The sequence below is a fragment of the Galeopterus variegatus genome, unplaced genomic scaffold, assembly GCF_000696425.1.
Source record: "Galeopterus variegatus unplaced genomic scaffold, G_variegatus-3.0.2 Scaffold6346, whole genome shotgun sequence".
In the NCBI taxonomy this organism is placed as follows: domain Eukaryota; kingdom Metazoa; phylum Chordata; class Mammalia; order Dermoptera; family Cynocephalidae; genus Galeopterus; species Galeopterus variegatus.
In genome coordinates, this window is record NW_007732457.1 from 90,690 (window position 1) to 116,763 (window position 26,074).

At 34.0% G+C, this 26,074-nt stretch overlaps 1 protein-coding gene across 1 annotated transcript in view; it reads right to left on the reverse strand.

Annotated features, from left to right (window-relative positions):
* The window catches only part of LOC103606148 (fibrocystin-L), a gene marked incomplete at both ends in the record, with an annotated part of 125,955 nt that overhangs the window by 88,466 nt on the left and 11,415 nt on the right, over positions 1-26,074 (reverse strand). The window contains 12 exons of the mRNA XM_008590740.1: positions 2,968-3,140; positions 4,453-4,616; positions 9,338-9,462; positions 10,451-10,600; positions 12,120-12,233; positions 13,500-13,657; positions 15,279-15,422; positions 16,256-16,391; positions 16,715-16,874; positions 20,144-20,235; positions 21,632-21,900; positions 24,023-24,112. Of these exons, the coding sequence (XP_008588962.1) occupies positions 2,968-3,140; positions 4,453-4,616; positions 9,338-9,462; positions 10,451-10,600; positions 12,120-12,233; positions 13,500-13,657; positions 15,279-15,422; positions 16,256-16,391; positions 16,715-16,874; positions 20,144-20,235; positions 21,632-21,900; positions 24,023-24,112 (1,775 nt within the window). The remainder of the gene's footprint in view (positions 1-2,967; positions 3,141-4,452; positions 4,617-9,337; positions 9,463-10,450; positions 10,601-12,119; positions 12,234-13,499; positions 13,658-15,278; positions 15,423-16,255; positions 16,392-16,714; positions 16,875-20,143; positions 20,236-21,631; positions 21,901-24,022; positions 24,113-26,074) is intronic.

Genomic DNA, 26,074 nt, shown 5'->3' on the forward strand with positions numbered 1-26,074 from the left:
CAAAATGCTGATAAAACTAATCAAAGAAAACCTAAATACACTGATAAGAGAAAGCACAGAGGACCTAAATAAATGGAGAAACATACTATGTTCATGGATTAGAAGACTCAACATAATCATGATGTCAATTTTTTTCAGAACAATCTATAGGTTTAATGCAATTCCTATTAAAAGCTTATTCTAAAATTTATATGGAAAGACATAGACTTAGAATAGCTAAAAAAAAATTGCACAAGAAGAATAAAGTGAATGAAATCACTGTACAAATGTTAAGGCTCTCTCTATAGCTTTAGTAATCAAGAGAGTGTGATATTGGTGGAAGGACTGACACATAGAAGAATGAAACAAAATAGAGAACCAAGAAATATACCCACAAAAATGTCCAACTGATTTTAGACAAATGTGCAAAAGTAATTAAATATAGGAAAGATAACCTTTTCAATAAATGTTGCTGGAGCAATTGAAGCCACAGGCAAACAAATGAACATTGACTTTAAACCATATCTTATATGAACATTAACTCAAATGGATCATGGCCTTAAATATATAATGTAAATCTATAAAGCTTTTAGGTTAAAAAAAAAATAGAAAAATCCTCAGGACCTAAGGGTAAGTAAGGAGTTCTTAGACTTAAAACTGAAAGCACCGTTCATAAAATGAAAAAATTAATAAATTCAGTCTCATCAAAATGTTAAAATTTTACTCTGTGAAAGACTTTATGAAGAAATATTAAAAAGCAAGGTAAAACTTGGAAGAAAATATTTGCAAACCACATATCTGACAAAAGACTTGTGTCTAGATGTTTCACAGAAGAAGATATATAGGTAGCAGACAAGCCCATGAAAAGATGTTCAACATCATCAGCCACTGGGTAACACAAATTAAAGCCAAAATAAACTATCACTACACATACTATCAGAATGGCTAAAATGAAAAATAGAGATAATACCAATATGCTGACAAGACTGTGCAGAAGCTGGATCCATTGCTGGTGGGAAAGTATGAGTTGAACCTCTTTGGAAAAGAGTATGGTAGTCTCTTACAGAACTATACATGTACTTACCATATGACCCTATAATTGCATTGTTGGGCATTTAACCCAGAAAAATAAAAACTTACATCACACAATAATCTGTAGATGAATGCTCATAACAGCCTTATTCACAATAGCCAAAACCAAGAAACAATTCAAATGTTCTTCAATGGGTAAATGGTTAAATCAAATACAGTACATCCATAACATTAAATACTAATCAGTAATCAAAATCAACACTCTTGATGAACAAACAACTTGGATGGATCTCAAGAGAATTACTCTGACTGAAAAAAGATAATCTCAAAAGGTTACATAACGGTTTGATTATATAAGGTCTGATTTCATTTATATAGGATTGTTGAAAAGACAAAATTATAGAGACAGAGCAGATTAGTGGTTTCCATATATAACAGAGGAGGGAAGGAGTGATGGAAGTGGCTGTGGTGGCCGTGGCTGTGAAGGGTAGCACAAGGGATGTTTGTGATGGAACTGTCCTGGTGGTGGTCAGATTAACCTACACATGTGATTAAATTATATAAGAACCACACACACACACACACACACACACACGAGTGCATGTAAAACTGGTAAAATCTGAATAAGGTCAGTGGATTGTATCAATGTCCATTTTCTGATTATGATATTATGCTATATTATATAAGAAGTTGCTACTGGGGGAAAATGAGTGAAGAATATAAAAAATATCTCTGCATTATTTCTTACAACTGCAAGTGAATCTACAATTATCTCAAAGTTAGTGTTTTTAAAACAATTAATTGATGGGCATATTTAACATATGTGCATGATATTGCATGTAACTCTCATTTGAATTTTTTTAAAGGTCACAAAAATATAAGTCCCATATTCTTTAACTTCACCTTGGATAAATAATTAAAGCTAAAGGTAACAATCAGCAATTATTAGTTTAATGAGGAATCTTGAAAAATGAGAAACTGTTGACACAAAATCTTTGAGAACACAAAGCTCTGAGTTAATTATCATGTTTTGTAATAGAACTAAGAGTAAAAGACTGGAAACCATTTGCAAGACATCCATCTTGAAGATACTAAGACTAAAATATTGGGCCAGGATGGGGTAAAGGCAATTTTTTTGGAATATTTATAGTTTTTCTGTATTTTTAAATCATAAAATTGTTTAGTCAGCAAAAAGTTCTCTGTGAGACTATAATCTAATTCCAATGGTTAATTATTACTTAACCTTTAATCTTATAATATTTAATAGTCATCTTATTATAAATGTACAATAAACTGGTCAGATGCTCTTAGAATTATTGAAAACCTCCATTTCCTTCCTTGTATAAATTTTGATACCAGCAAAATAAGTAATGTTGATGGGCTGACCTGTGGCTCACTTGGGAGAGTGCGGCACTGGGAGCGCAGAGGCGCTCCCGCCGCGGGTTCAGACCCTATATAGGGATGGCCAGTGTGCTCACTGGCTGAGTGCAGTGCAGACGACACCAAGCCGAGGGTTGCAATACCCTTACCAGTCACATACACACAAAAAAGTAATGTTTATAACAGAAACAATTTATAATTATAATGAAGAATCTCAACTCTTCTTCCAATAGTCTCTATTCAAGAATCTTTATTGAAAGAGCCCACAATTTTTCCTTTAAATTCAACAAAGAAAACTCTTCTTAAATCTGACTGACTTTGTTTTTTAAGTGTATTTTCCTGTCTTTTTTCCCCATAGATATATTTTTTCAAGAATTTTTTAATACTTAAGTCAATTTTCATGCTCAAGTTCAACAAGCCTCTAAATCTTCATTTATCCTTAGAATAACTGTCTTGCCCTATTAAAATATATTCAATCTGTATGTCAGCTATTACTAAAAATTATAAAGAAATTTTACTACATAAAAAACTAATGCTCATTAAGTTGAAAATAATAACGAAAAATTTTAGGCTCACCTGCCCAAAGCTCACAGCCATCATGGGTATATTATAACTGCAATTATATGAGGTCATGGTAACAGAATATTGGTTTGTCATAGTTGATCCATTTATTTTGGTTTGATTCACCTGAAAATGTTTTAAAAATATTCCTTTATTTGCTAATGCTGGAAGTCTTCTCTTTGGCATTTCTAAAGAATATAAGTAAACAAAAAGTGAGAGATAAAATTTTATAACTTCTGCTGCTAAAAAGAAAACCATCAAGTAATATCAACATGTCATGGAATAATTTGTTTAAAATAAAATTTTATATAGAAGACCTTAAAGCAAGAAGTTTGTGAAGCTTGGTAAACTTTCACTTCTAGATTACAAAGCTTTAATGTCTTTAAAACCAAATATTTAAAAGCCACCAAGCCCTAAGTTCCATCTGGCTTTCGGTGGGCCAGTTAGCTTTACTCTGTTCTAAGTTCCTTGAAGGTGGTGCTCACTAGGATGTACGCTCCATGAGGGCAGGACAAGGACTGTCTTGGTCACTGCTCTTTCTTCAATACTTGACACCGTGCCTGCCACATCGTAGGTGCGAAGTGAATATTTTAATGAACTGCAACATTTATCCCAGCACAATCCAGCTGTCTTATACATGTGTCCCACCAAGCATAACATATGTCTGGTGGTAGCAGATTCAAAAGGAGTGATTAGTCGTAGTAACATTTAGTTTTTTATCAGTTGGCTCATCACCTTGCAGGTGAAAACCATTCCAAAGGATTCCAACACTCCTCTCAAGAATGGAAAAAAACACTTTTTAAGATGACTCTTTGGAGTTATGTTGATTTTTTAGAACATTGTGGAGTTTATTATTTTATTATCACATCTCATATATGTATGGGTTTATTAATGTGACTAAAAAGACAGTGCTAAGACTATCAAAAATAAGGTTTTATTTATAGCATTATTAATTACCACTCTTAAGTCATGGAAAATGTCAGGTCAACCTTACTAGACGGATGTCAATGTCAATAGCTGTATTTTAGGAATAGATTTCCCTCTTTGTAGTTGGTTTTCTCAAAGATAAAGCAAAATGTTTTATAAAAGGCAAAATGAAAATATTTGCCACAGTGTATCCATAAGCAAAACCAAGAACCATAAAGCTAATTCCTGCTACAATTAAAAAGTTTATGTTAATGATACATTTATCTTTAGAATAATCACCTTGCCCTATCTGTTAAAAAGTAAAGTTAAATCATATTATTGAGATAAAAGAATGGCTCATTAGTATTTAGAGATTAATGTTTCTATCTGTATGACAGAATTTAAAATAATTTTTATGGTAAGATTTTACTATAAGATAGATTTAGAAGACTAAAGAGGATATAAAATTTTATAACATACCATCCAGTGTTGAGATTGTAGATGGCTGTCCAATGTATACTATATCCACATAGAAAGACTGTGATTCTGATGCTTTCTGTAAACTAACAGAGGATATAAAATTTTATAACATACCATCCAGTGTTGAGATTGTAGATGTCTGTCCAATGTATACTATATCCACATAGAAAGACTGTGATTCTGATGCTTTCTGTAAACTAATCCTTTGAAGAGAAAAATTCGTCCCAGAATATTTGGCTTGTATGATATCCAGAAGATCTATGCAAGTGTAGGTCCAGCTGAAATATGGTTGAAAAATTTTGTGTATAAATGACTTATAATGTTTAATGTAAACAAATGCACCATAAAAAGCATTAAAAATTTAAAGAATAAAAGCTTTTTTCTCTATAAGTAAACCTTCAAGCATACTTTATTAGCACAGAAAAGAAGCCATAACAAGGCACAGCAGGCAGAAACTTTCAAGGGCAGTAAAGGATTTAATGTTGCATACAAATATAGGTGTTCTTTTATTTGTAGCCTTGGCAAGAGCCATGGGAATGTAAAATACCATTCTATAACAACATGTAAGGAAACTAAGGAGCACACACGTTGGTGTCAAGCACATTAACAAAAACAAGACATAGGAACAGAGTCAACTATTTTAGCAAAAATCCCCACAGATAGAACAGTAAATTCAGTCCAATGCTAAGAAGCAAATTGGAACTTGATATTACCTCCAGAAGATCTCACCGGAGTAGCACTGTCAATTATTCTAAGTGTCTAAAAGGAGTTAAGTTATTTATAGACATAAATGGCTGCATGATACCTTTTAAATATCAAACTTAGATTTAGATTTTCTATTAAATATTAACTACAATGGAATCCCATAAATTACAATTAAGCATTTCAGCTATGAGAGTTTGGGCACCTCTGATTCTCTTTTTTTTAATAGAAGTAGGAGAGTTTACTTTGCCTTGATAATAATAGTTTCAACAAGAGAACCTTACTCTTTGTGAAATTTTTATTTAAAAGGTCTTGTAATATTTAGTCAAAGAAAACCCATCAACTTCATCAAATGTAGTGCATCTTCAAATTACTGCACAACAGATAAATTGCAAGGTAAAAGGAGAGACCTAAGTAGTGATTGGTAAATGATGTCTTGACTATCATGAAAGAACTAGGATTTGTAAAATATTCCAAAATCTTGTGGCAATGGAGGATGATATTCATATGGGCTGTGGGTGGGCATCAAGACTAAAATTGTGATTCCGCTGTTCAATGTGGGAATGCAGCACTGTTGCAGCAAACTGTGCCTTCAGATATTCCTTCACGAGCTTCTGTTTCATAAAGATTCACCATGGGATTATCCAAGATTTGAAGCAAATTGAGGGTGAAGCTGTGGTATGTAATCACTCTGTTCGAGGACTTTCCATGCTCCTCACCAACTAACATGGGTAAGGCTGCCTCGAACACCTGGAATTTCTCCTGCCTACGTGACTGCCAGCAGAAGGAACTTGTGGCCTCTTCTGAATCAACAATTACCCTGTGAATTGCAGAATTGCCCCCACTTGTTTTATTCATTCCAGATGCTAACTTTGGTCCCATTTTACATATTGGATTAAACTGTGTAGTGGCCTTAAAGGCATGTATTTGTGCATCAGGATGATGAACAACTTTTTCAATCTAATCGATCTCTTCCTCTCTCTCTCTCTCTCTCTCTCTCTCTCCCCCTCTTATTCTACTTCTGTGAAAACCTAAGATGAATCAAATGCATTTAAAAAATGCCAACAGTGCGCACACAGAGGCCAAAGCTGTTTAATCAAATGACACTGGGAGGATAAATCTAAACTGTTAGGAAAAGGACATTTCTTTTTTTATTTTTTCCTTTTTGTCTTTTTTCGTGACCGGCAATGGATCGCAACCCTCGGTGCTGCCCCTGCACCTCGCTCAGCCAGTGAGCGGCCGGTCTGTATGTGGGATCCGAACCCTCGGCGGGAGCGCCACCACGCTCCCAAGCGGCGCACTGTAGCAGTGCGCCACCGGGCCGGCCCAGGAAAAGGACATTTCTTAAGCATTTGGTTCAAAATGGTGTACTTTTTTTGTTAGGGGGGAAATAGGCTTGATTGCTTATTTTAAGTTTCCATAAGAAAACATGACCCAGGAGTGTCCTGCACCTTTCTTAGAGAGTAGCTTCCTATAATTTTGTGCAAACACTGCCCACAGCAGGACGCGCAGAGCTCATGCAGTATTCGCTCTCTACGTTGAAGTCCACTTTAAATTCTACCAAACAGCAGTGTCTGATGAACTTTCTGTCCTTGAGGAACAACAATTTTTCTTTCTTTACATCCTATGGAAGCATGTTAGATTTTATTACTGGGGCAATACATAAATCATCTTTTTAATCCTTATTTCAAAAATATGAAGTAACTTGATATTATTTTTCTATTGTTCTGTCTTCTTGTCTCACCTCACAAGGAAAGTAATTTTGAGATGACCGATCTTCTTTCTGTTCTTCGTTTCTGCTTTCTTAAGCTTCTTTCTGTCTACAAAACCAATTTCCTCTGCTTGGCTCATTGGAATAATCTTATTCTATTTTATGGAAGAATCATGTGCCTGATTCTAGAATGGCAATAAAGTCAATTGAGATCTTAAAAAAAAAAAAATAGAAAGAAAGAAAAGAAAAGAATCCAAGGAATATCAGTGGTAGAATTTTTGTGTCTCCTCAAAAATTTTTTGAAAAGCTTAATGCCTCACTAAGGATTTTCTCTCTGACAAATGTCTGTTAGATATCCAAGGAATATCAGTGGTAGAATTTTTGTGTCTCCTCAATAATTTTTTGAAAAGCTTAATGCCTCACTAAGGATTTTCTCTCTGACAAATGTCTGTTAGATATCTACATTTTAACTACGGCTTCCTTCCTCATGGTAAAAGGTTCTGACACCTTTATTTAAAGTTGGTCCACAGCTGCCAAGTGGTCTACTCTGATCAATGGATCAGAGCATCTGAAGAGCATTAGGTCCACGTGCTCAGGATATGACACCAGAGATGCATACATCAAACATGATGTTTTCTTTTGAAAACTGGATACTATGACTTTTCCTTCTTTCCTTAACTTAAGGTCATTCTGCTTCCACAGGACAGAAAGCTATAAGCTGGAAAACCTTAAAAGGTTTCAGGTTAAAATCTAGGTTGGGGTACAGATAGGGGTGTATCTCACCTGCGAACTAGCCTGATGCCTCCAGCTGGCCCTGATGTGCTCTGACCCACCTGTCTATTCCCATCCCCTGTCACTGCTACTGTCACTACCCCAGTGAACGCATCTTGTTTCCTCCTGGTGGTGCCTGGGGACCTAGCTTTGCTGGAGATCCTCCACATCCCCTCCCTGGCTGTCTCCCACCGTTATTTTAAACATTTAACAAACAAAGTTCCCCTTCCAGTCCAATATATTTCAACGAATTTTAGAGTGCACATACTTCTAAAGATATGCATTGGAAGCTGGCCCCTGGATTTTGAAAATAGTGTCAGGATGATACAGAAAACAGGACACTTGAAGTTGCAGTGCTGGGCAGCAGCTCTCAGTCCATAATCTTCACCCAGAAACTAACTCCTCCATCAAGACTGTCCTTTCATTTCATCTAATTATTCTACTCTCCCTTATTATCCTGACTTCTTAAAAAATGTCTTGTCTTCGTTTTGTTTTGTTTATGATTGGCATTTGATTCTGTTTCCAGCTTTGGGTCATTTTTCTCTCCTTCTGTGGGGCTGTCAAGAGTAGGCTCCAGTTCTGCCTCACACTGCTCCACACAGCAGTTCTGAGTTCTTGTAGCCCCATCCCCATGATGACAACAGAACAGTGCTCTCCATGGATTATAAAGTGATGGAAACATAAGTGACATGTATTAAAGTATGACATAACATGTATAGATCCATACAAAATAGAGAAGATTTTTATGTAGCTATGACAGGAAAAAAAACTAGAGAAACATTTAAAAATCTTCTCAAAATATGAAAATGTAACCATGGCTATTTTAATGACATAAACTTTATATGAAAAAGAAACTTCTAAAATTGTGGAGAAAAAATGTTCTGTATTTGATTGGGGTGATGGTTACATGACTGTATACATTTGTTAAGACTCATTGAACTGCGCACTTAAAAAGAGTGAATTTTACTTTATGTAAATTACACTTCAATAAACATGACTAAATTTATGAGGTGTATTTTGTAAAATAGAAAAGTGTGTGTGTGTTTCTGTGTGTCTTCATTATTATTCTATTATAAATGAAATTTTTGCATGTATTGCAAATGAAAATGAAAAGTCAGAATTGACATAAATTTCAGAATATATAAAAATTAATAAAAAACAAAACATAATTATACAAAACTAAATTGTGCTTGAGGGTATGATAATTGTGGCAATTAAATAGCTTTCTCTAAGCTCATTAGTTTCTTCCTTTATATTTCTCTATTTGCGTTTCTATGTGTCTAACTTTTGGCAAAGCAAGTATCATTTCAAAATATCTTTTCTCCCTTTATTCTGACATATTCATTGAAATATTTATTTTCCTTGCTAATTCATAGCAAGTACTTTTTTCAGTCCTCAAAGTCTAATGACAGTATTATGATAATCTGGTCTCTTCCTACCTTCCTTCAGTAACAAGAAACATTATTAAATTTAATGATATGTAATTAAATTCCAAAGTTACCACTGCTTTGTCTTCTAATGACTCAGTCACTAGAAGACAAAACAATGAGTGATCATGAGCAATGATGACACTAGACCAATTTTTATTTTAATAATCTATAGATTTCTTTTTGACACACTATTTCTGTTAGGGAGCATATGTAAAGCCCTGGAAAGTAGATGTTAGATCCATGGTGCACATGATTTCCTCTCCCCCCACCCCCCAAAAATAAAACAAAAGACAAAACCAAAAAAACACAAGAAATGAGTTTGTGTTATCATCATAGTTTATAAACTATAGTGTAACTGAGTTTTCAAATTGAGAGTGTAACTTACTTGCTTCCATAAGAAAAGTTATATGTAAATTGTACATAAGTATTTCTAGTAATCTTGCTGTTGTCTTGGTACTGAAATTTTAGACCAATATAATTCGCCAGGAATCCTTTGTATGCTAAACATAACTACATAAAAAATATGAAAAAAATCAGTAACATTATCTTTCCATTAAATTGATGTGTAACAATTCAAATCAATTCAACTCAATTCAAAAAAATTTATTGCATATTTCCCACATAAATTGTACCAGAATTCAGAGAAAGAAACGATTAATTTCAGCCAGTTAGCTGCAGAATTGAAAAAGATTTTATAGACGAGGAAGTGGAGTTGAAATGACCTTACCATTAATTATCAATTTTTTATTGTTTTCTTAGATACGGTTTCCTTTAAAAGTGAAAACAATTCACGCCCTATGGAGATGAGCTATGGTATTAACTCTAACTAAACTCTTTGGTACATTTAAAAGTCCATTGCACATAGAGAAGAGAGGTAAACATTCAGGCAGATCCACTGGGATGTGAATGCAGTTGAGCATTTAGAGACAGAGATTAATGTCCCCATAAAATAGTAATAATTAAAGACCAATTTTAATAGGCTACAACTTCTTAAGCATGCCAAATATATTAAGAACCGAGAATTTTAGAACATGTGTGACCATTTGAGAGTTTTAAAACAAGAGAAAGGCTAAATCTATGCTTGCGAGCCTTAAATATCCAAACTAAAACTACCATCCCCTGTGCTCATGATTTTCTTTCAATTTTCCCTGACTGGATAACCAAGATCACTCTATGATGGCTATTCATTTTTGTTTCCTCTTAATTAATGAAGAAAATGGAGAAGATTATACATTTGTAACTGTTTTAGCATTTAAACTTGTGTGCAAATAATTTTTATATGATTATGAGATAAAGCAGAATAAATAATACACTGTACTCTGTTGTTTTTTCTGTTTTTGTTTTGTTCGCATTCTGCACCGAGAATGTGAACCACAGTGCCTGTCCAACATGACATAATTTCACATGGTAAGAACTTTTCCTTGTCTTAAAATTTCACAAAATTTTATTACCAAGGTATTTTCCAGATTCAATTAGCATATCATTTTGTTGAGCTTACCTGATTATAAGGAAATAATAAAATGTCACCATACGGTAGTCTGTTTGGTTTAACATCTGCTGAGTCAAAAAGAACAGCTGGGTTTTTCAGGGAATAACGACCACAGTAAGCATCAGTTTCAGCTGTCTTCTGCCCTCTGTTGATGTGTTCCTACAGAAACAATAATATTTCAAATGAAAACATGAAACATGATTTATCGTCTTGTAGGTCTCCCAACATCTCCACCTAAGTCATTCAAGTTCCACTTGAACCCCACTGTTTTCCAAGCTACTTTAATTTGAGATGTTTTCTCTCTTTTCTGAAATTCTAAAGCCCTTATTTAGATCTGTAATCATGTAATCCCTTACAACTGTATTAGACTATTTCCCAAGTCCTACCTTTCTCCATATATTATGAACTGCTTAAGGATATTTATTCATTTTCTCCATGAATGTTTATTCAGTGTTTACTGTGTGCCAGGTTTTTGTTTGTTTTTTATTGAATCTTCAGGACTCGAGTGGTGAAGAACACTATCCCTATGCGTAGATGCCACAAGACTGGGAGAAAGGAGCCAGTGATTCCAGTACTAAGGCTGAAGAGAAGCACTGAACTCACATGAAAGCATCGAGAAAGATGACTCAGAGGAAGTGACAAATGAGTGAAGTCTTTAAAGATGAATGGGAGTTGTTCAAATAAAAAAAAGATTTCAAAGCACTGTTCAAATGGGAAAAAAGGGCCAAGGGCTTCAGAGAGAGGGTAAAATATGTGCAAAAAAAGGGCCAAAGGCTTCAGAGAGAGGTCAAAATATGTCTGAGAGAGGCTGGTGTTGGGAAATATAAATAGCTAAGGTTAGGAGGAGCATAGAAACGCATGTTGGGTGGTGACAGGAGATGAAGTAGAATGTCAATTACTTGTGCAATCCACATGACTGTCAGTACTACATTCGGAATAGGAGAACCCAAATACTTGCATATTTATTAAATTAGGTTGAAAAGATCACCCATTAAATGAAAGATTTTCCTTTTTTTCTCACTAATAAATCTGTTCATGTGATATATTTTTGAGGGATAATATTTTTTCTAGGGTATTGATCTGAATTAAATAACTAGACTATTTCTTATTCTCATAGTACTCACTTGGAAATGGTAAATATCTGGCTTCCTCAAGTCTTCAAAATGAGAATTAGGAAGTGTATATTTAATTTTTTTTCTTTTGCTGTATATCAGAGAAAAATCTTTATATTTCATGAAGAAAGAAATAATGACTAGGCATTGTACTCATTGACCAGAAGGTGATTTCAAAAAGCAAGGGAAAGCAATTTACTCCATAATGCCCACTACAAATTATATTCTTTGAAGTCAGTGAGGAAATAGGATCTATTCTGCATCCAAGTAAAGAAAACAAACAAACAAAAAAGCCTGTAGATCTTACAGTAGCCCATCTTGTCTGCTTCTTGTAGATGAAGAAAACTTATGTGTGGTGAAAATATAGTTTTCACAAATGAGTCATTTTATAACGTGAGAAGATGCTAAAACCGGCCTCACCAATAAATATATAACAAAATTATTTTTGCAATTTGACTTTGAATGATAAAATAATTAACACTAGTTCAAGGAAGAAATCATAAAATTGCAAACATTCACATGAATTCTTATTTGGCCAGTTTCATAGTTAATTAAACATTCCGTACCAGGTTAAAATCAGTTTCATAGTCTCTGAAGTATTTCACAACAAATCCTTCTTCAAAATTTGTAATCTGTGGTGGACACTGGGTACTAACCATTTCTTCCATTGCTACCTGAAACTAAATTGACAATATAAACTTTATTAAATTCTTTTTCACGAAGAGTTAGAACATAAGAAGTATTACTAATTAGTTCTAATAGAACATTTTTATAAGATAATTCCCATATTTTAGCCATGATAATTTTAACATATGATAACTTCAGCGTCCGGTGACTTTTTAAGAGTTTTATTTTAGAATAATAATAGCTACATGCAACTGGCTAATATTAGCTTAGGTATTACACAAGGCAGACACATTTATTTAGTGGTTTTTTAAAAAGAGCAATGAAACAAACCTAACTTAATTAATATGAAATAAAAAAATTAATTAATACCAAATAAATAATTTTCCCTACTAACTCAGGATTAAGTGGGTGAAAAACTATATACTCCAATGCATTCTTGCTTTTCAAAAGAAGAGAAGTATATACCATAAGCCTGTATTTATGATTTTTGAAAAACAATACATAATTTTGGGTTATAAAGGAATGGGTACACATTCATGAGTCTCCTATAATTGTCACATCTGTTTATCTGACAAAGCACAGAAATTGTTTAGAATTAAGGACTTGAGACAACATATGGTCTTTAATCATCACACAAATACTAACTTAAATTCATGGTACAGGTAGTTGTCAAAATTCAGTAACTCACAAGCATTCTTTCTTTATAAACAGCTGCCCCACATGGAGATACATTAGATCCTGTTGACACTGATCTGAGATCTTCCCTTGCCTTCCCTCTGTCTTTGTCCTATTTCCTCCCTTCTCTGCTCACTCTGGGTTGTCTCCAACCCACTATGCCAGGTAGGAGAATGTATTACTATTCCTTAACGTGCTCTTTATAGAAGGTTGACACTCCAACAGTTTTCTGCTTCATAAAATAACAAGATATATAAACTAACCAATACTTTATTGTTAAGCTTTTACTGTACTACATTTCTCAAGGAATTTCTGCCTTTGACATGATGACAAATTAGATTTTGAATGCAGAACAATGCTAGGGTGGGTAGAAGGACACCAAGTCTCTCTGCAGAAGCAGAGCAAGGCTTTGAAAGCTTTAAGATGCCTTGCCTAGGAAAAGGAGTGGTTGTATTATATTGTCTTTGAGTCTCCTTTCAGACAAAACTGCCCATGATATGTAAATTGTGGTAAGTTGGTCAGGCACTAAATTAGTTGGAGTGTTTTTTGGAAGTAATGTCTCCTTCCTATCTGTTTACAAATGGCCAGTGAATGCTGTGACAAGATGCAGAGAAACACGGGGTAGGAACAGTCCTAGAGCGTACTTCAGCTTCCGATGACCATGGAGTAAGAGGCTTAGAAACAATTCCATCCCAATTCAGTGTGAATGTCTCCAAATTGGGTTTTCCTTTGGTTTGCTCTGTAATATCCAGTGTGACATTATTTCCATCAAATACTTCATAACCGAGCAGATCAAAATCTCCTGCAAAGAAGTACCAAACAGATTTTCCAAAAGTTAATTAACAAAATACCAATATATCTTCTAACAGACACTCAAATTTAACTGAAGTAGTTTTCTTTGAAGTTCCATTTTCACAAAAGAAGGATGAATGGGAAAGATGCAAATCCTTAAATTTGAGTAGTTGGAGTAGATTTATCCATGGCAGTAATAGCAAAACAGCAAAATGGTATCTACTTAAATTTCTGTTTCTATGGCTTAAAAGGAAGTGTTATAAGAAAAATAGAAGAATGTATTGGGACCATGAGGTAAAGATCAATGGGTAGTAGGGTATTCCAAAAATTCTTTTAGTTTTGTGCCAGTAACATTATTGTAGTGCATAAGAGTTGGCTAGGATGCTGCTATTTTCTTTAGATACGAATAGGACACAAAGCTGAATTCCAGGAAATAGCTCCAGGCCTGTGAAGCTTGTTCATAAATGTCACTTTAAGAGAAATAAGGCCTTGTCCTCAGATGTCTCTCTTCTCTGAAAGGATGAAATTCTATTGACTTTCTCTGTTGGGCAAAGTCTTAAAATTTGCCCACTTAAGATTTTGGTACCATATTTCTTAAGGTCTCTGCTGAAGACTTAAAATTTCTATCTGGTCTATGAATAGATTAGTAAGAATAACCATATCTTCATTTATATAGTATTTTGACAATCTAACTTTTGAGAAATTTTTAGAACTTCAATTCATGTTAAACAAAATTCTTCATCCTCCACTCAACAATCAAATTAACAATTTCATAAAATGAGACATAAACAGTGAAGTAACATTTTACTTACAACAATTGGAAAATAATGATTGCCCAAAGAAAAGTAAACACACACACACACACACACACACACACACACACACATTTATTCAGGGACCTACTTCATGCGCTAGATGTACCAAAATAGTCAAACTGGTGCTTAACTTGACTTTAAGGTGAACACACACACATTTATTCAGGGACGTACTTCATGCGCTAGATGTACCAAAATAGTCAAACTGGTGCTTAACTTGACTTTAAGGTGAAATGTCTACCTCAGTATTTCCAAAACTATGTAAAACATTAATAAGAGGTTAATAGCTATAACTTGGGGAAAGAAAGGGTGGAGAGATCAAATAAGTTTGTATTAAATACAGGTGAATTGTTTTTTTGACTGTAAGACTCCTCAGGGTTTTTAATATTCTAATGAGATCTGTCAATCTCCAAGAAGCAGCCATGATATGAAGTGTTTCCCATGTGACTTTGACAACAGAACCCTTTCATCAGGCAAGATTCGGCCAGACTAGTGTCTCCTACACAATACTGCTTTACTCTAAATTCATTTTCGTAATTAATATTTTTGCTAATTTTTACTAATTTATAAAGTGGGCTATTATACTGATAGTGCATTAGAAGCACATACAGTGCATCCCTCATGCATTGGAGTGGACTTGTATTAGTTATCATAGAAAAAAATTAATAATTCACTTTCTATTTCTCCTGACATTGATAAGGCTATGAATCCAATTTTTTCCTCTGTCATTTTATAAAAACTTTTGCCTTTTACAATGGAATTGCACAAGATACAAATTTGTTTCCTAGAGAAGTGCAAAATGAAAGACACGCTTACCTCTGGTTGATATAAAGGTTATCGTGTAGATGTAGCTCTGGAGATTCTGTGTTCTTATTACTTGAACTGTATCTGGTTTTATAGACCAGAGGTCATTTAAAGCTGATTGCAGTACAAAGTCAGAAGCATCAGCAGGTAGCAAGACTTTTGGGTGAATTAAAGAAAAAAAAACCGAAGAGTTGAAATCTTTCTGAACTACTGCAGCCAACACTGATGTTTTATATTTAAATTTTGAAAGCACCCATACTCTGTACCATATAAGTTATCATTTGCAGAAATTATGTTCTGAAACGAGGAGTTGAAATCTTTCTGAACTACTGCAGCCAACACTGATGTTTTATATTTATATTTTGAAAGCACCCATACTCTGTACCATATAAGTTATCATTTGCAGAAATTATGTTCTGAAAATAATGTTCTAAATTTCAATAAAATTGACTATTTAGTTGGTTTGTGATCTCTTTAAGGATAGGGCTCATATTTTATCATTCTAATATTTCCATAGTAATAAGCATTGTATTTAGCAAACAGTAAGCACTCAATATTTACTAATTGAAACAGTGAACAGAAATGGAAAAAATATTTTTGGAATTTATTACAAAATGCAATTAGTGTTTCATGGGTCTATCACTTAATTTGAGAAATCGAAAGACATATTTACTTCTCTGCAATGATGAGTTCAATTCCTATTTTCTTAACCTACACCTGCGAGTCATCAATCTGCAAAATCCTGATGTGCTTTTGGATCACATTTTTTACTATCTTTATAAAAGAAAATAATGGCATATGCCAGAAAGTTGTTTGTAATTTTCTATTTCAATATGAAGACTTTTCTTCATGATATGTGTTTCTGCTTCTTTGTCCAGCATACTTTTAAAACAATATTTTCCAGACAGTAGAATTTCACTAAAGCAAATATCTTATGTTACATCTATCCATGAAGAGAAATGATATTTCTCTTAGTATTTATAACTTACCAGTTTTCTCTGTGTTATAGATTAATCTATATTGGTAAAGTGAACATGAATTAGCATCCACACATGGACTGGTTACCGTGATCTTCTGAACTTCATTAATCGCATTAGTTGTTTCCCAGTTTTCCAGCGTTATAACCTATTTTCCAATTTAAAAAAAAATATTTTTTTAATATATGGAAAAAATACATTTTAGAAGTATCATAATTCAGCTATTCAATGCCTCTTTATGTATTGCTCCATTTTACTACAAATGATAAAATAATATTTTAAAACATTTTAAAATTAGTCTTATGAAGTATCAGCCTTTTTGGCTTGTAATACAGATACTCCAGGTCACAATTTAATAATTTTCCATGAATGCTTTCCTCCAAAACAGTATAGTACCTACTAATATTAATAATGAAATAGAACTCCTGATTTTAGACATTTACTTTCTATAAATCTATAATCATAGCAAACCTGTATTTCCTGAATGACTGTCGACTGGGATTTAATAACTTGTTCCTCATTTACTGCATCTTCCGTTTGTTGTTCAGTATAGACACTTCTATACTGGTACAGTCCAACATCAACAAAAGCACTTAATCTATACTCTTGCAGCAAGATTTCAATATAGTATCTGGAAAAATAGAGTAATTAATGAATACAACATTTTCCCCAGAACACTTGTCATAAAATTTTCAATGAATAAAATATCAACATTATCTAAAAAGCCTACCTGTTAAATGATTTATATTGTAGTATCCCTGATTTTAAATATTAAAATATTAAAATTTCATAGTCATTTGCTAAAACAAAATGAATTATATAAGATATCTGCATTAGTAGAGAGTTGTTTCCATTCATGACCAATTCATTTAGTTTCATCAATAAATATTTATTTAAGTATTTATTTATCTATTGCCCATCCTCAAGGAGCTTAAAACAAAATAGCACTTTCAATTATAATAACTCTCTGGCATACAACACATAGGATATGCAGAGGTTAAGTACTTCAATATGTTCAAGTAAATGACAGGCAGGCTTAGATATATCATATATTTTGTATCTGAAAGGTTGTATGTGTCAGGACTGAAAGTTTCTAGTCTCGTGTTCCTTAAATATGGCTCCATTGTAACCTGGGGAATAAAACATTGCCTCAGAAAATGTTTACTGACTAAATTGACCATGGACTTCCAACAAGCTGGATGTGATTCACACCTTATATTTGGAATTCTTAAAGCCCTTGCCCATCATCTAACCGTGTATCCAGGATAAGGCATTCACTGAACAGCTGTTACAGGTGAGTGTAAAACTCCTGCTTCCCCATCTAAGTTTCTAGCAATGCCACCAATGCTCCCATTTTGAAAGGACCAGCCGGGAGTTCTTCTAAATTGCCTCACATCACTCAGCAGATATTCTTATATAGGGAGAATAAGTGTCCACAGTTCATGGAAGACTGAATGAGAAACATTTATCATCTCTCATAATGTAGCATCTCTTATGTGTCTGGGTGATGAGACTCTGGATGTGATGATGCCCCTGATAGAACTGAAGCTGAGAGATTACATCAGGCTCTTGGCTGCCCTAAGAACCTGTTCACCATCTCTGCTGAATCGAGGTGGCCAACACTAACTAAGACGCAGGACTCAAAGAAGAACCACTAAATTCTGCATTCTTACTTGCAGCTTAAAAGTACTAATTAGGCACTTCCTATGTGCTAGACACTAAACAAAGCACTCTGCATTCATTCTTATATGTAATCTTCACAGAAGTCTCATAAAATAGGTATTGTTATTCTCTTTCTTCATATGAATAACAGACACTAAAGAATTTTAATGATTTAAAGATTTTTAAAAAGTAATAAGTGAAGTAGAATTCAAAGCAGAAGAAGCTGACCAAAAAGACACATACTTAGGGACAGAACTATACTCTCTAAGCAGAATAAATTGTCAATATGAGCCATCTTTGGAAAGGCTCTGGGAACCATTGTGCAATAAATGAGCTAGGGTAGCTCTGACCAAAAAGACACATACTTAGGGACAGAACTATACTCTCTAAGCAGAATAAATTGGCAATATGAGCCATCTTTGGAAAGGCTCTGGGAACCATTGTGCAATAAATGAGCTAGGGTAGCCTCGATTTCAGAATTCAGAGCCATCACTATAAGTGCACCTTGTAAATGCCAAGCTGGTCTTGCAGGAGCACAAACACCAGGCAGCAGACGTATTAAGAGTTGCTTTCATTCAAGCTCTGTGCTTCCACCGAGCAGGTAGGCTGAACTCATTTTCCAAGACCAAGCCAGAGTCTGAAGGTGTGTTAACACTTAATCACAGTAGGTATAAATTGGGCACCCCACTTACCCTGAACTAGCCCAGTAGTGATCTTGGTTAAAAAATAAAATGTTTAAGTATATTATAAAGTAGTAGTAGAAGGAGAAGAAGAATGTAATGCTAAGACCTCAGTAAGAACATTAAGTGTGAATGCTCCCAGGTACCATTGATCCCAGCCTTCTCTATCCAATTCTGTCAGATCTTCATGGTGCTGCCTCTGAACATAATTTCATCAATATCTGGAAAGAGAAAATAAAGAAAGAGAGAGAGAAAGAAAGAAAAAGGAAGGAAGGAAGGAAGGAAGGAAGGAAGGAAGGAAGGAAGGAAGGAAGGAAGAGGGAGGGAGGGGGGAAGAGAGAGAGAGAAAGAGAGAACAAGAGAAAGAAACTCCCTCCATCAAGAAGTAAAGTCTATGAGGGAGGGGGGAAGAGAGAGAGAGAGAAAGAGAGAACAAGAGAAAGAAACTCCCTCCATCAAGAAGTAAAGTCTATTTCTTTACCCCTTGAATTTAGGCTTGGCTTTTGCTTTGGCCAATAGGATATTAGCAAGTGAGACACAAGCAAAGTATCAGAAAGTACATGTGTATTAGGAATCGTCTTCTTTACTTCCGGGAACCCATCCATCAATGTGACAAGTCTGCGCTAGCCTCTCAGAAGATAAGAGACCGTGTGGAATGGGATGCTCCATATAGCTAAGTCCCAACCATGACAGCTGAGGCTCCAGATACATGAGTGAGGCCATCCTAGACCATCTATCCCAATTAAACTGTCCAGGACCAAAAGAAGTGCCCAGCCACCCACAAAATTGTGTGAAATAGTGGACATTTGTTGTTTGAAGCTACCAAAGCCTGGAGTCGTTTGTTACGCAGTAAAACCTAACAGATGTGAAATGGAAGATGATCTCAATGCACCTTTTGTCATTCTCCATGTAACTTCATTCTCCACGTTCTCCATTTTGAATACATCATGTCTTTTATCTTTCTGTTTTCTAGGAATCCTGAATGGCTTTTTGAATAGGATAATCTGCTATTTGGATAATACCCTAATCTGCTCTCAGGACTGGACACTTCAGCACTAAATTATTTGCTCCTTAAGGACAGGGAGTATATCTTAATACTGTTGGTATTAAATTTACAGTACGTGGCCCATGGCCTAGAATAAATCAGTAAATAATAAATACATATTAACAGTGGCATTAATACATGTGATTTTTCTCTAGCAATATTCAAGAGCTCTGCTATAAGAACAGAGAAATTAAATAAATGATTGACTTAAAAGACCTACTAAAGAACTAAAAACAGGATTAAGTAAATTTTGCAAAATTATAATTGTTGCAACAGGATTAATTTATATTTCAAATTCCTCCAGTTGGCTAAATGCTAGTATTTTTGAAAATATAGAAACAAAATTTAATAAAATTTTGGAGAATGGACAATTACAAATTAAGCCAATAAACTAACAATTAAATTAAAAACAATCGATTTCAATCAATTAAAAACAAAATGAAATTGTTTATACATACAAACTTACAGCTTTTAAATACCACACAGAAATTTAAAGACAAGTAAAAACCTTACTCTTTTCCTTTCTGAAGATGAATGTCACCTGATCTTTGTGTTGGACTGGAAAAATAACTGTTGGCATTGGCAGAGTGATATGCGATCCTCACCTTATCCCAGAAGGACAGAGAGAGAGGGAGAGAGAGAAAGAAGATAATTTATTAATAAATCTTTTCAACTTTTATTTATCATTTATTGTTTCTGTCAGTCTTAGAACTTTTATTAATAGAAAAATATGAAGTAGTTTATTATCTTTTATTTTAATAGAAGTCTTATTTTAATTTTAAATAAACTTTATTTTAAAGTCTAATAAAAGTTTCTTATTTTAATAAGTCTTAGAACTTTTATTAATAGAAAAATAAGAAACTACTTCATAGTTTTCTTCTAAGATTTGTTATCAATGAGGAAATCGAATTTTTAAAAATAATCGAAGCTCACTTCCATCCTTCCACCCTTCACTAACACCAACACCACTATACCACCATAGCTTTTCCACAATTAGAATTCCAATGGGAAATAAAAAGATACATGCCAGGAGGAACGTTGTAATGGTTAAATAAAATATTCCTTTTCTCTGCATAGAACTCTGAGGGATTTAACTCAAATTAGATCATTAGAGATTGTCCTGAAAGATGCCAAAGATTGCTAAATGGTTCTGCATGCTTCCCATTAGAAATGACTATACCACCTTTGGAGGAAGCATGCCGACAAGCTATGGAAAAATTAGAATTCGTAAATTACAGGTAGCAATTTAAACTTCTGCAACCAGTATGTGAAGCAACTTTACCATATAAATAGAGTCATAAAATGTTATTTTGATTTGATCTATTTCACATTTGTGAAATTTTTCTAAGGAAATAATCCAAAATACAGAAAAATCTAATAAACATAGATGTTCAACAGAGTATTATTTGTGATCATTAAAAATCAGAAATAAATTAAAAACATCAATAGGGAGATAGTTACTAAGCTTAGTAAGCCCATATAGTAACATAATATTCAGTCATTAAAAATGGTGATTACATAAACAAGGTAACATTAGTGCTTAATACTAATATGTGGCAAAAAATGACTATGAAATTGGATGCATGATCCTACCTATGTAAAAACAAAAATAGTGATAAAAGGAAAAGACTTTCATCTCATGACCAAGTAAATGCAAAACAGTGAAATATTTTCATTCTTTTCCAAATTTTCTATGTGTGGTTATAATTTTTTCATAATAATTTTTAAAATTTCATTTTTAAAGAAAATATATGTGTTTTTCCCTTGACTGAGAAAATTTAGATGTGGGAAATGACTTTCTTTTAGGCTATAGGTTTTCCATGACAACACTATAGCTTATATTATATGATATGTTAAAATATCCAAAAACCCAACTACATAAAATCATTTCTCATAGATTCCTTAATGTATTCGTTGATTTTGATTGAGAATAAGTGAGATACATATAAAGATCATCATATTCTTTTTATAATATCAAATAGTATTCTGAGGTTTCCCTACCTTATCTTCTGGAAGTCCAGTATGGCTGAAATAAATAGCATAACGGTCATCACCTTTGATGTAGAATCTATAAACATCAGAATCTGGAGCCACCAAAAATCCAGTGAAGCGTGCAACAAATGTATCGTGTTCCAAGGGCCAACTGTAAGAAGCTGAATCTACCCAACTGGCACCCAAATAGCCTGGAGTTTTTTCATTGTATTCAAGTATTTCTTCAAGATGTACTGGCCGGCTATTATTCCATACCTCAAGTTTTAGGCCTCTCCCACCTAAACATAATAAGATAAAAGAAGCCTTTCATCAGAATCATGATACCATGTCATAATGGCCTATTTGGGTGGTTATTATAGATGTTCTATTTCAATTCAGACTTAGAGACCATGTATGCAAAGAAAACAATTACACATACCCCTACATGTACTTGTATCCAGAAGACAGAGTACTATTAGGACAATCTGCAACATATTTATTATTAATTCACTTCTCTGAGCCTCAGTTTCCACATATGTAAAATTAGTGTAATAATACTATTTGCATGGATGCTATAGGAATTATGTATAATATATGTGTAAAATACTTGGCATTTAATAAGCACTTTACTTCAGATAACAATAGATAATAATTATTACCTATCACATGACTGATGTTGCTTTATATACTTAACTCTCAAAACTTCAAAATTAAGACCATTTGGTTTCAAAGTCTTTGCCTTGATTTTTCTCTCTAATAATAAAAGTTACTCAATGATGGGCTTACAAAGCCATTAACTGGGGAGCGGACACTGTTGTCTTTATGATTTCTCTCAATATTTGCTCAATATTTGTTTTTCTCTCTTTCTTTTAAGCATTGCTTCTGCTCTAGGATTTCATCTTCTGCTTGAACAGAATCAAAAAGAGAATTGCTGTGGATTGAATGTCCCCCCAAAACTCACTGAGGTTTGAATTGTGTCCCCCCAAAAGTTTATTGTAGTGGAGACTTCGTCCCCACTGTGACAGTGTTAAGAGGGTGGGAAATCCTATTGTGATAGTTGAAAGATGGGGCCTTGGAAAGGTAATTGGATTGTGAGGACTGCACCCTCATGAATAGATTGATCCATTCTTGGAATAGTGGACATGGCTCTGAGGGCATTAAAAGGAGAGTGCATGACGAACTCTCTTTCTGTCTCTGCTCTTCCATTTTCTGCCATGTGAGATCCCTGCACTTCTGTAAAGCCACTGCCAAGGAAGACCCTCACCAGATGAGTTCCCTGGATTTTGAAGTGCCTAGCTTCCAAATCTGTAAGCAATAAATATATTGTTTTCTTACAAATCACCCAGTTCCAGATATTTTGTTACAAGCAACAGAAGGAGACTAATACAGAATACTCCCAATAAAGTGCATTGACTCTTGCCAGGGTAAACCCTGTGATTAAGTTTTTTCCTAATCAGAAAGAAACTACCTCACTCTTTCCTTTTCTGCTTTTCTTTTCTTCTTCTTTTTTTTTTTCCTTAAAATACAACAACAATTAGGTTCATGCCTTTCTATAGCAGCTTTAAATCTTGTCTGGATCTGGATAACAATAGCTACACTACAGGGCTTCAGTTGAATTTGGTTGAAGAAAAGCTTGAATACTTCAGCCTTTTACAGCAGCAGAACTCTCTGACAAATACAACTTTCTTCAATGTCTTTAATTATAAATGTAATTTATTTTCTTAAACTGGTCATATTTTCTCTAATATAATTCAAAACGAAGAAATATAAATGGTTGGTAAACAGAATTCATTAGGTTTCGTATACCAACCAATGACACAATTATAAACAGATTTCACTATGTGCACAAGATATGAGATACACATATCATGTACAGCATTTCAGTGATATGAGTGCAGATCCAATCGCCATCAGCTGCAATTTCACTGGCCCACGGGTGAAAGTCTGAAAAGAATTTTGAGTTATATTTATCTTACCTCCTATTTTCACTCTCAAACCATCCTTGACGAGTAAGAATTTATTTTTTTCCCCAGGAAAATAATTTGTTTTCTCCCCCATTTATTTACTTTTATCCAGGAAAAGGCATTTAAAATCTGTTCATGTAGCCAAGATTTAGTAATCATAATTTAATTTAATAGAGGCATCACTGTACTCAATCAATAGAGATGTGCTCTTTTCAGTAGGGTGTCTGAAGAATTTAGGCTGGGTTTATCTCCACTGATATAATTTAAATGCAGCTATTATAATACAAATATTTCCTGATCCAGAAAATGTAAATTAAAAACTTGGAAGAAATTTATTATAATTCCCACTACAAATTCTAAGAAGTTCAAATAATATTTGTTTTTACTAATTATGTGTGTCAACAATATTCTATTTCTGCAAATGTAGAAATGTCCATTCTCTCTTATGATAACTTACCTGGATATACAGTTTTGAGAGTATGAGGTTTAGAGGGTGTCTTGCAACATATGCTATTTTCTGTGACATTCAAAATATCACAGGCTTGACCTACAGAGAAGCAAGGTGCAGAACCGTTACTACTGAAGCTTCAGAATGCAAATCATGTCCACCTACCTTTAAGTACTTTTTCTATACCTTGAAGTACTTTTCTATTAAAACAAAGTTATGTAAGCAAGAGGCAAAGCTGGGGATTTTCATTTCCTTTACATGTTCTCCCTTAAAGCTTATCACTCATCAACTGTCATACTTCCATAAGGCAACATTTTCCTGGGAAAATATCACAAGTCTGAGATAGAAAATGTCACAATTTCTGATTTAAAAAAAAAAAAAGCTAATAAAACTATGTCTTTGTAAAAGTTTTCACTTTTGAGTCCAAAGTGAAGCCTTATATTTTGTTCCTTGAAGAAAAGTTGCTAAATAAACCCAGCATGTTCAGACTTTGCAAAGGTAGATGATCCCAGACCTCATAGGTGGGAAAAATGGTGGTTTAGTCCAAATTCTTCAAATAGAAACAAAAGGGACGATAATTTTTAAATGAGTATTTTCACCAAAACAGACAAGGGCCTAAAAGAGAATGATTGTAACCTCTATATAAGCACAATTAGGCTTGAGGGAAGAGTCTATGTCTTAGAACTCTATGTGTTCCTCATGTAAGGTCAGTCCTCGATAAGTATTTACTGAAGTGGCAATCACAGCCCACAAAAAGTGAGGACAAGGGAAATGATGGGAAATGCTTTACCAAGCTTTGCTTGGTAGCCTGCAACATTTAAATTTTGACACTCCCTTTGAATGCTTGAGGATGCAAGAAAATCGAACTAGAAAATAGTAAATTTGAATAGTATATTAAACCAATAGCCCATTTTACTGCAAAGGAAAGATACATAAACTAATTATTTTCAAGAAATTATTGAGGATTCAGAATCTTCAATCTAGTTGCCACATTAATGGCAATTAAATGTCTTAGAAAACTAAAATGGTCTCTTTGCATATCAACTGTATTGTTGTCAAAATAAGCATGATACCATAAATTAAAAGTGCTTTATGTCCCCGGTTTTAATATTTAAAATATCAAATCTGATCTAAATAATACATGATATAAACATAAAAAACTATGGCCCAGGTTCTAATATTTATGCAGGTGACCAGCAAGGGATTCATGGAGACAGGAAAGTTATTGTATAAATGCTAAATGAGGTTCCTTTATATCCATTTCTCTTCTCTTCTGAAATCATACTTTTGCTGGCTCATAGGTAGATTCCATAAAAAAATAGATAGTATCTGAGTAAGAGGTCTGTANGAATCTGGTTGCCACATTAATGGCAATTAAATGTCTTAGAAAACTAAAATGGTCTCTTTGCATATCAACTGTATTGTTGTCAAAATAAGCATGATATAAATTAAAAATGCTTTATGTCCCCAGTTTTAATATTTAAAATATCAAATCTGATCTAAATAATACATGATATAAACATAAAAAACTATGGCCCAGGTTTTAATATTTATGCAGGTGACCAGCAAGGGATTCATGGAGACAGGAAAGTTATTGTATAAATGCTAAATGAGGTTCCTTTATATCCGTTTCTCTTCTCTTCTGAAATCATATTTTTGCTGGCTCATAGGTAGATTCCATAAAAAAATAGATAGTATCTGAGTAAGAGGTCTGTAGCAGAAAATATATGTGTCCAGTTGCATGGGCAACCATCTTGTCTCCTGCCTATCAAGGAAAGTGATGTCATTATAACTGAGGAAAGAGATTCCCACCATTACATTCACCCCAACCTCTATTTTGAGCTGCATAACTCCCTGCCTCTGAACAGATCTAGACAAGACACATAAAAGTGATCTGTAACCAGAGAACCAAGGCCTATGTGCATTTGCAAACAGATAACCCACTAATTAATGCTCTTTCCAAGGCCAATGTCATCAGTAATTACTGATGTGTGGATGAGGCACAGTATATGAGAGGAATATGAGAAGAGTATCCCAAAATAGTACCTTACATTTCATTTC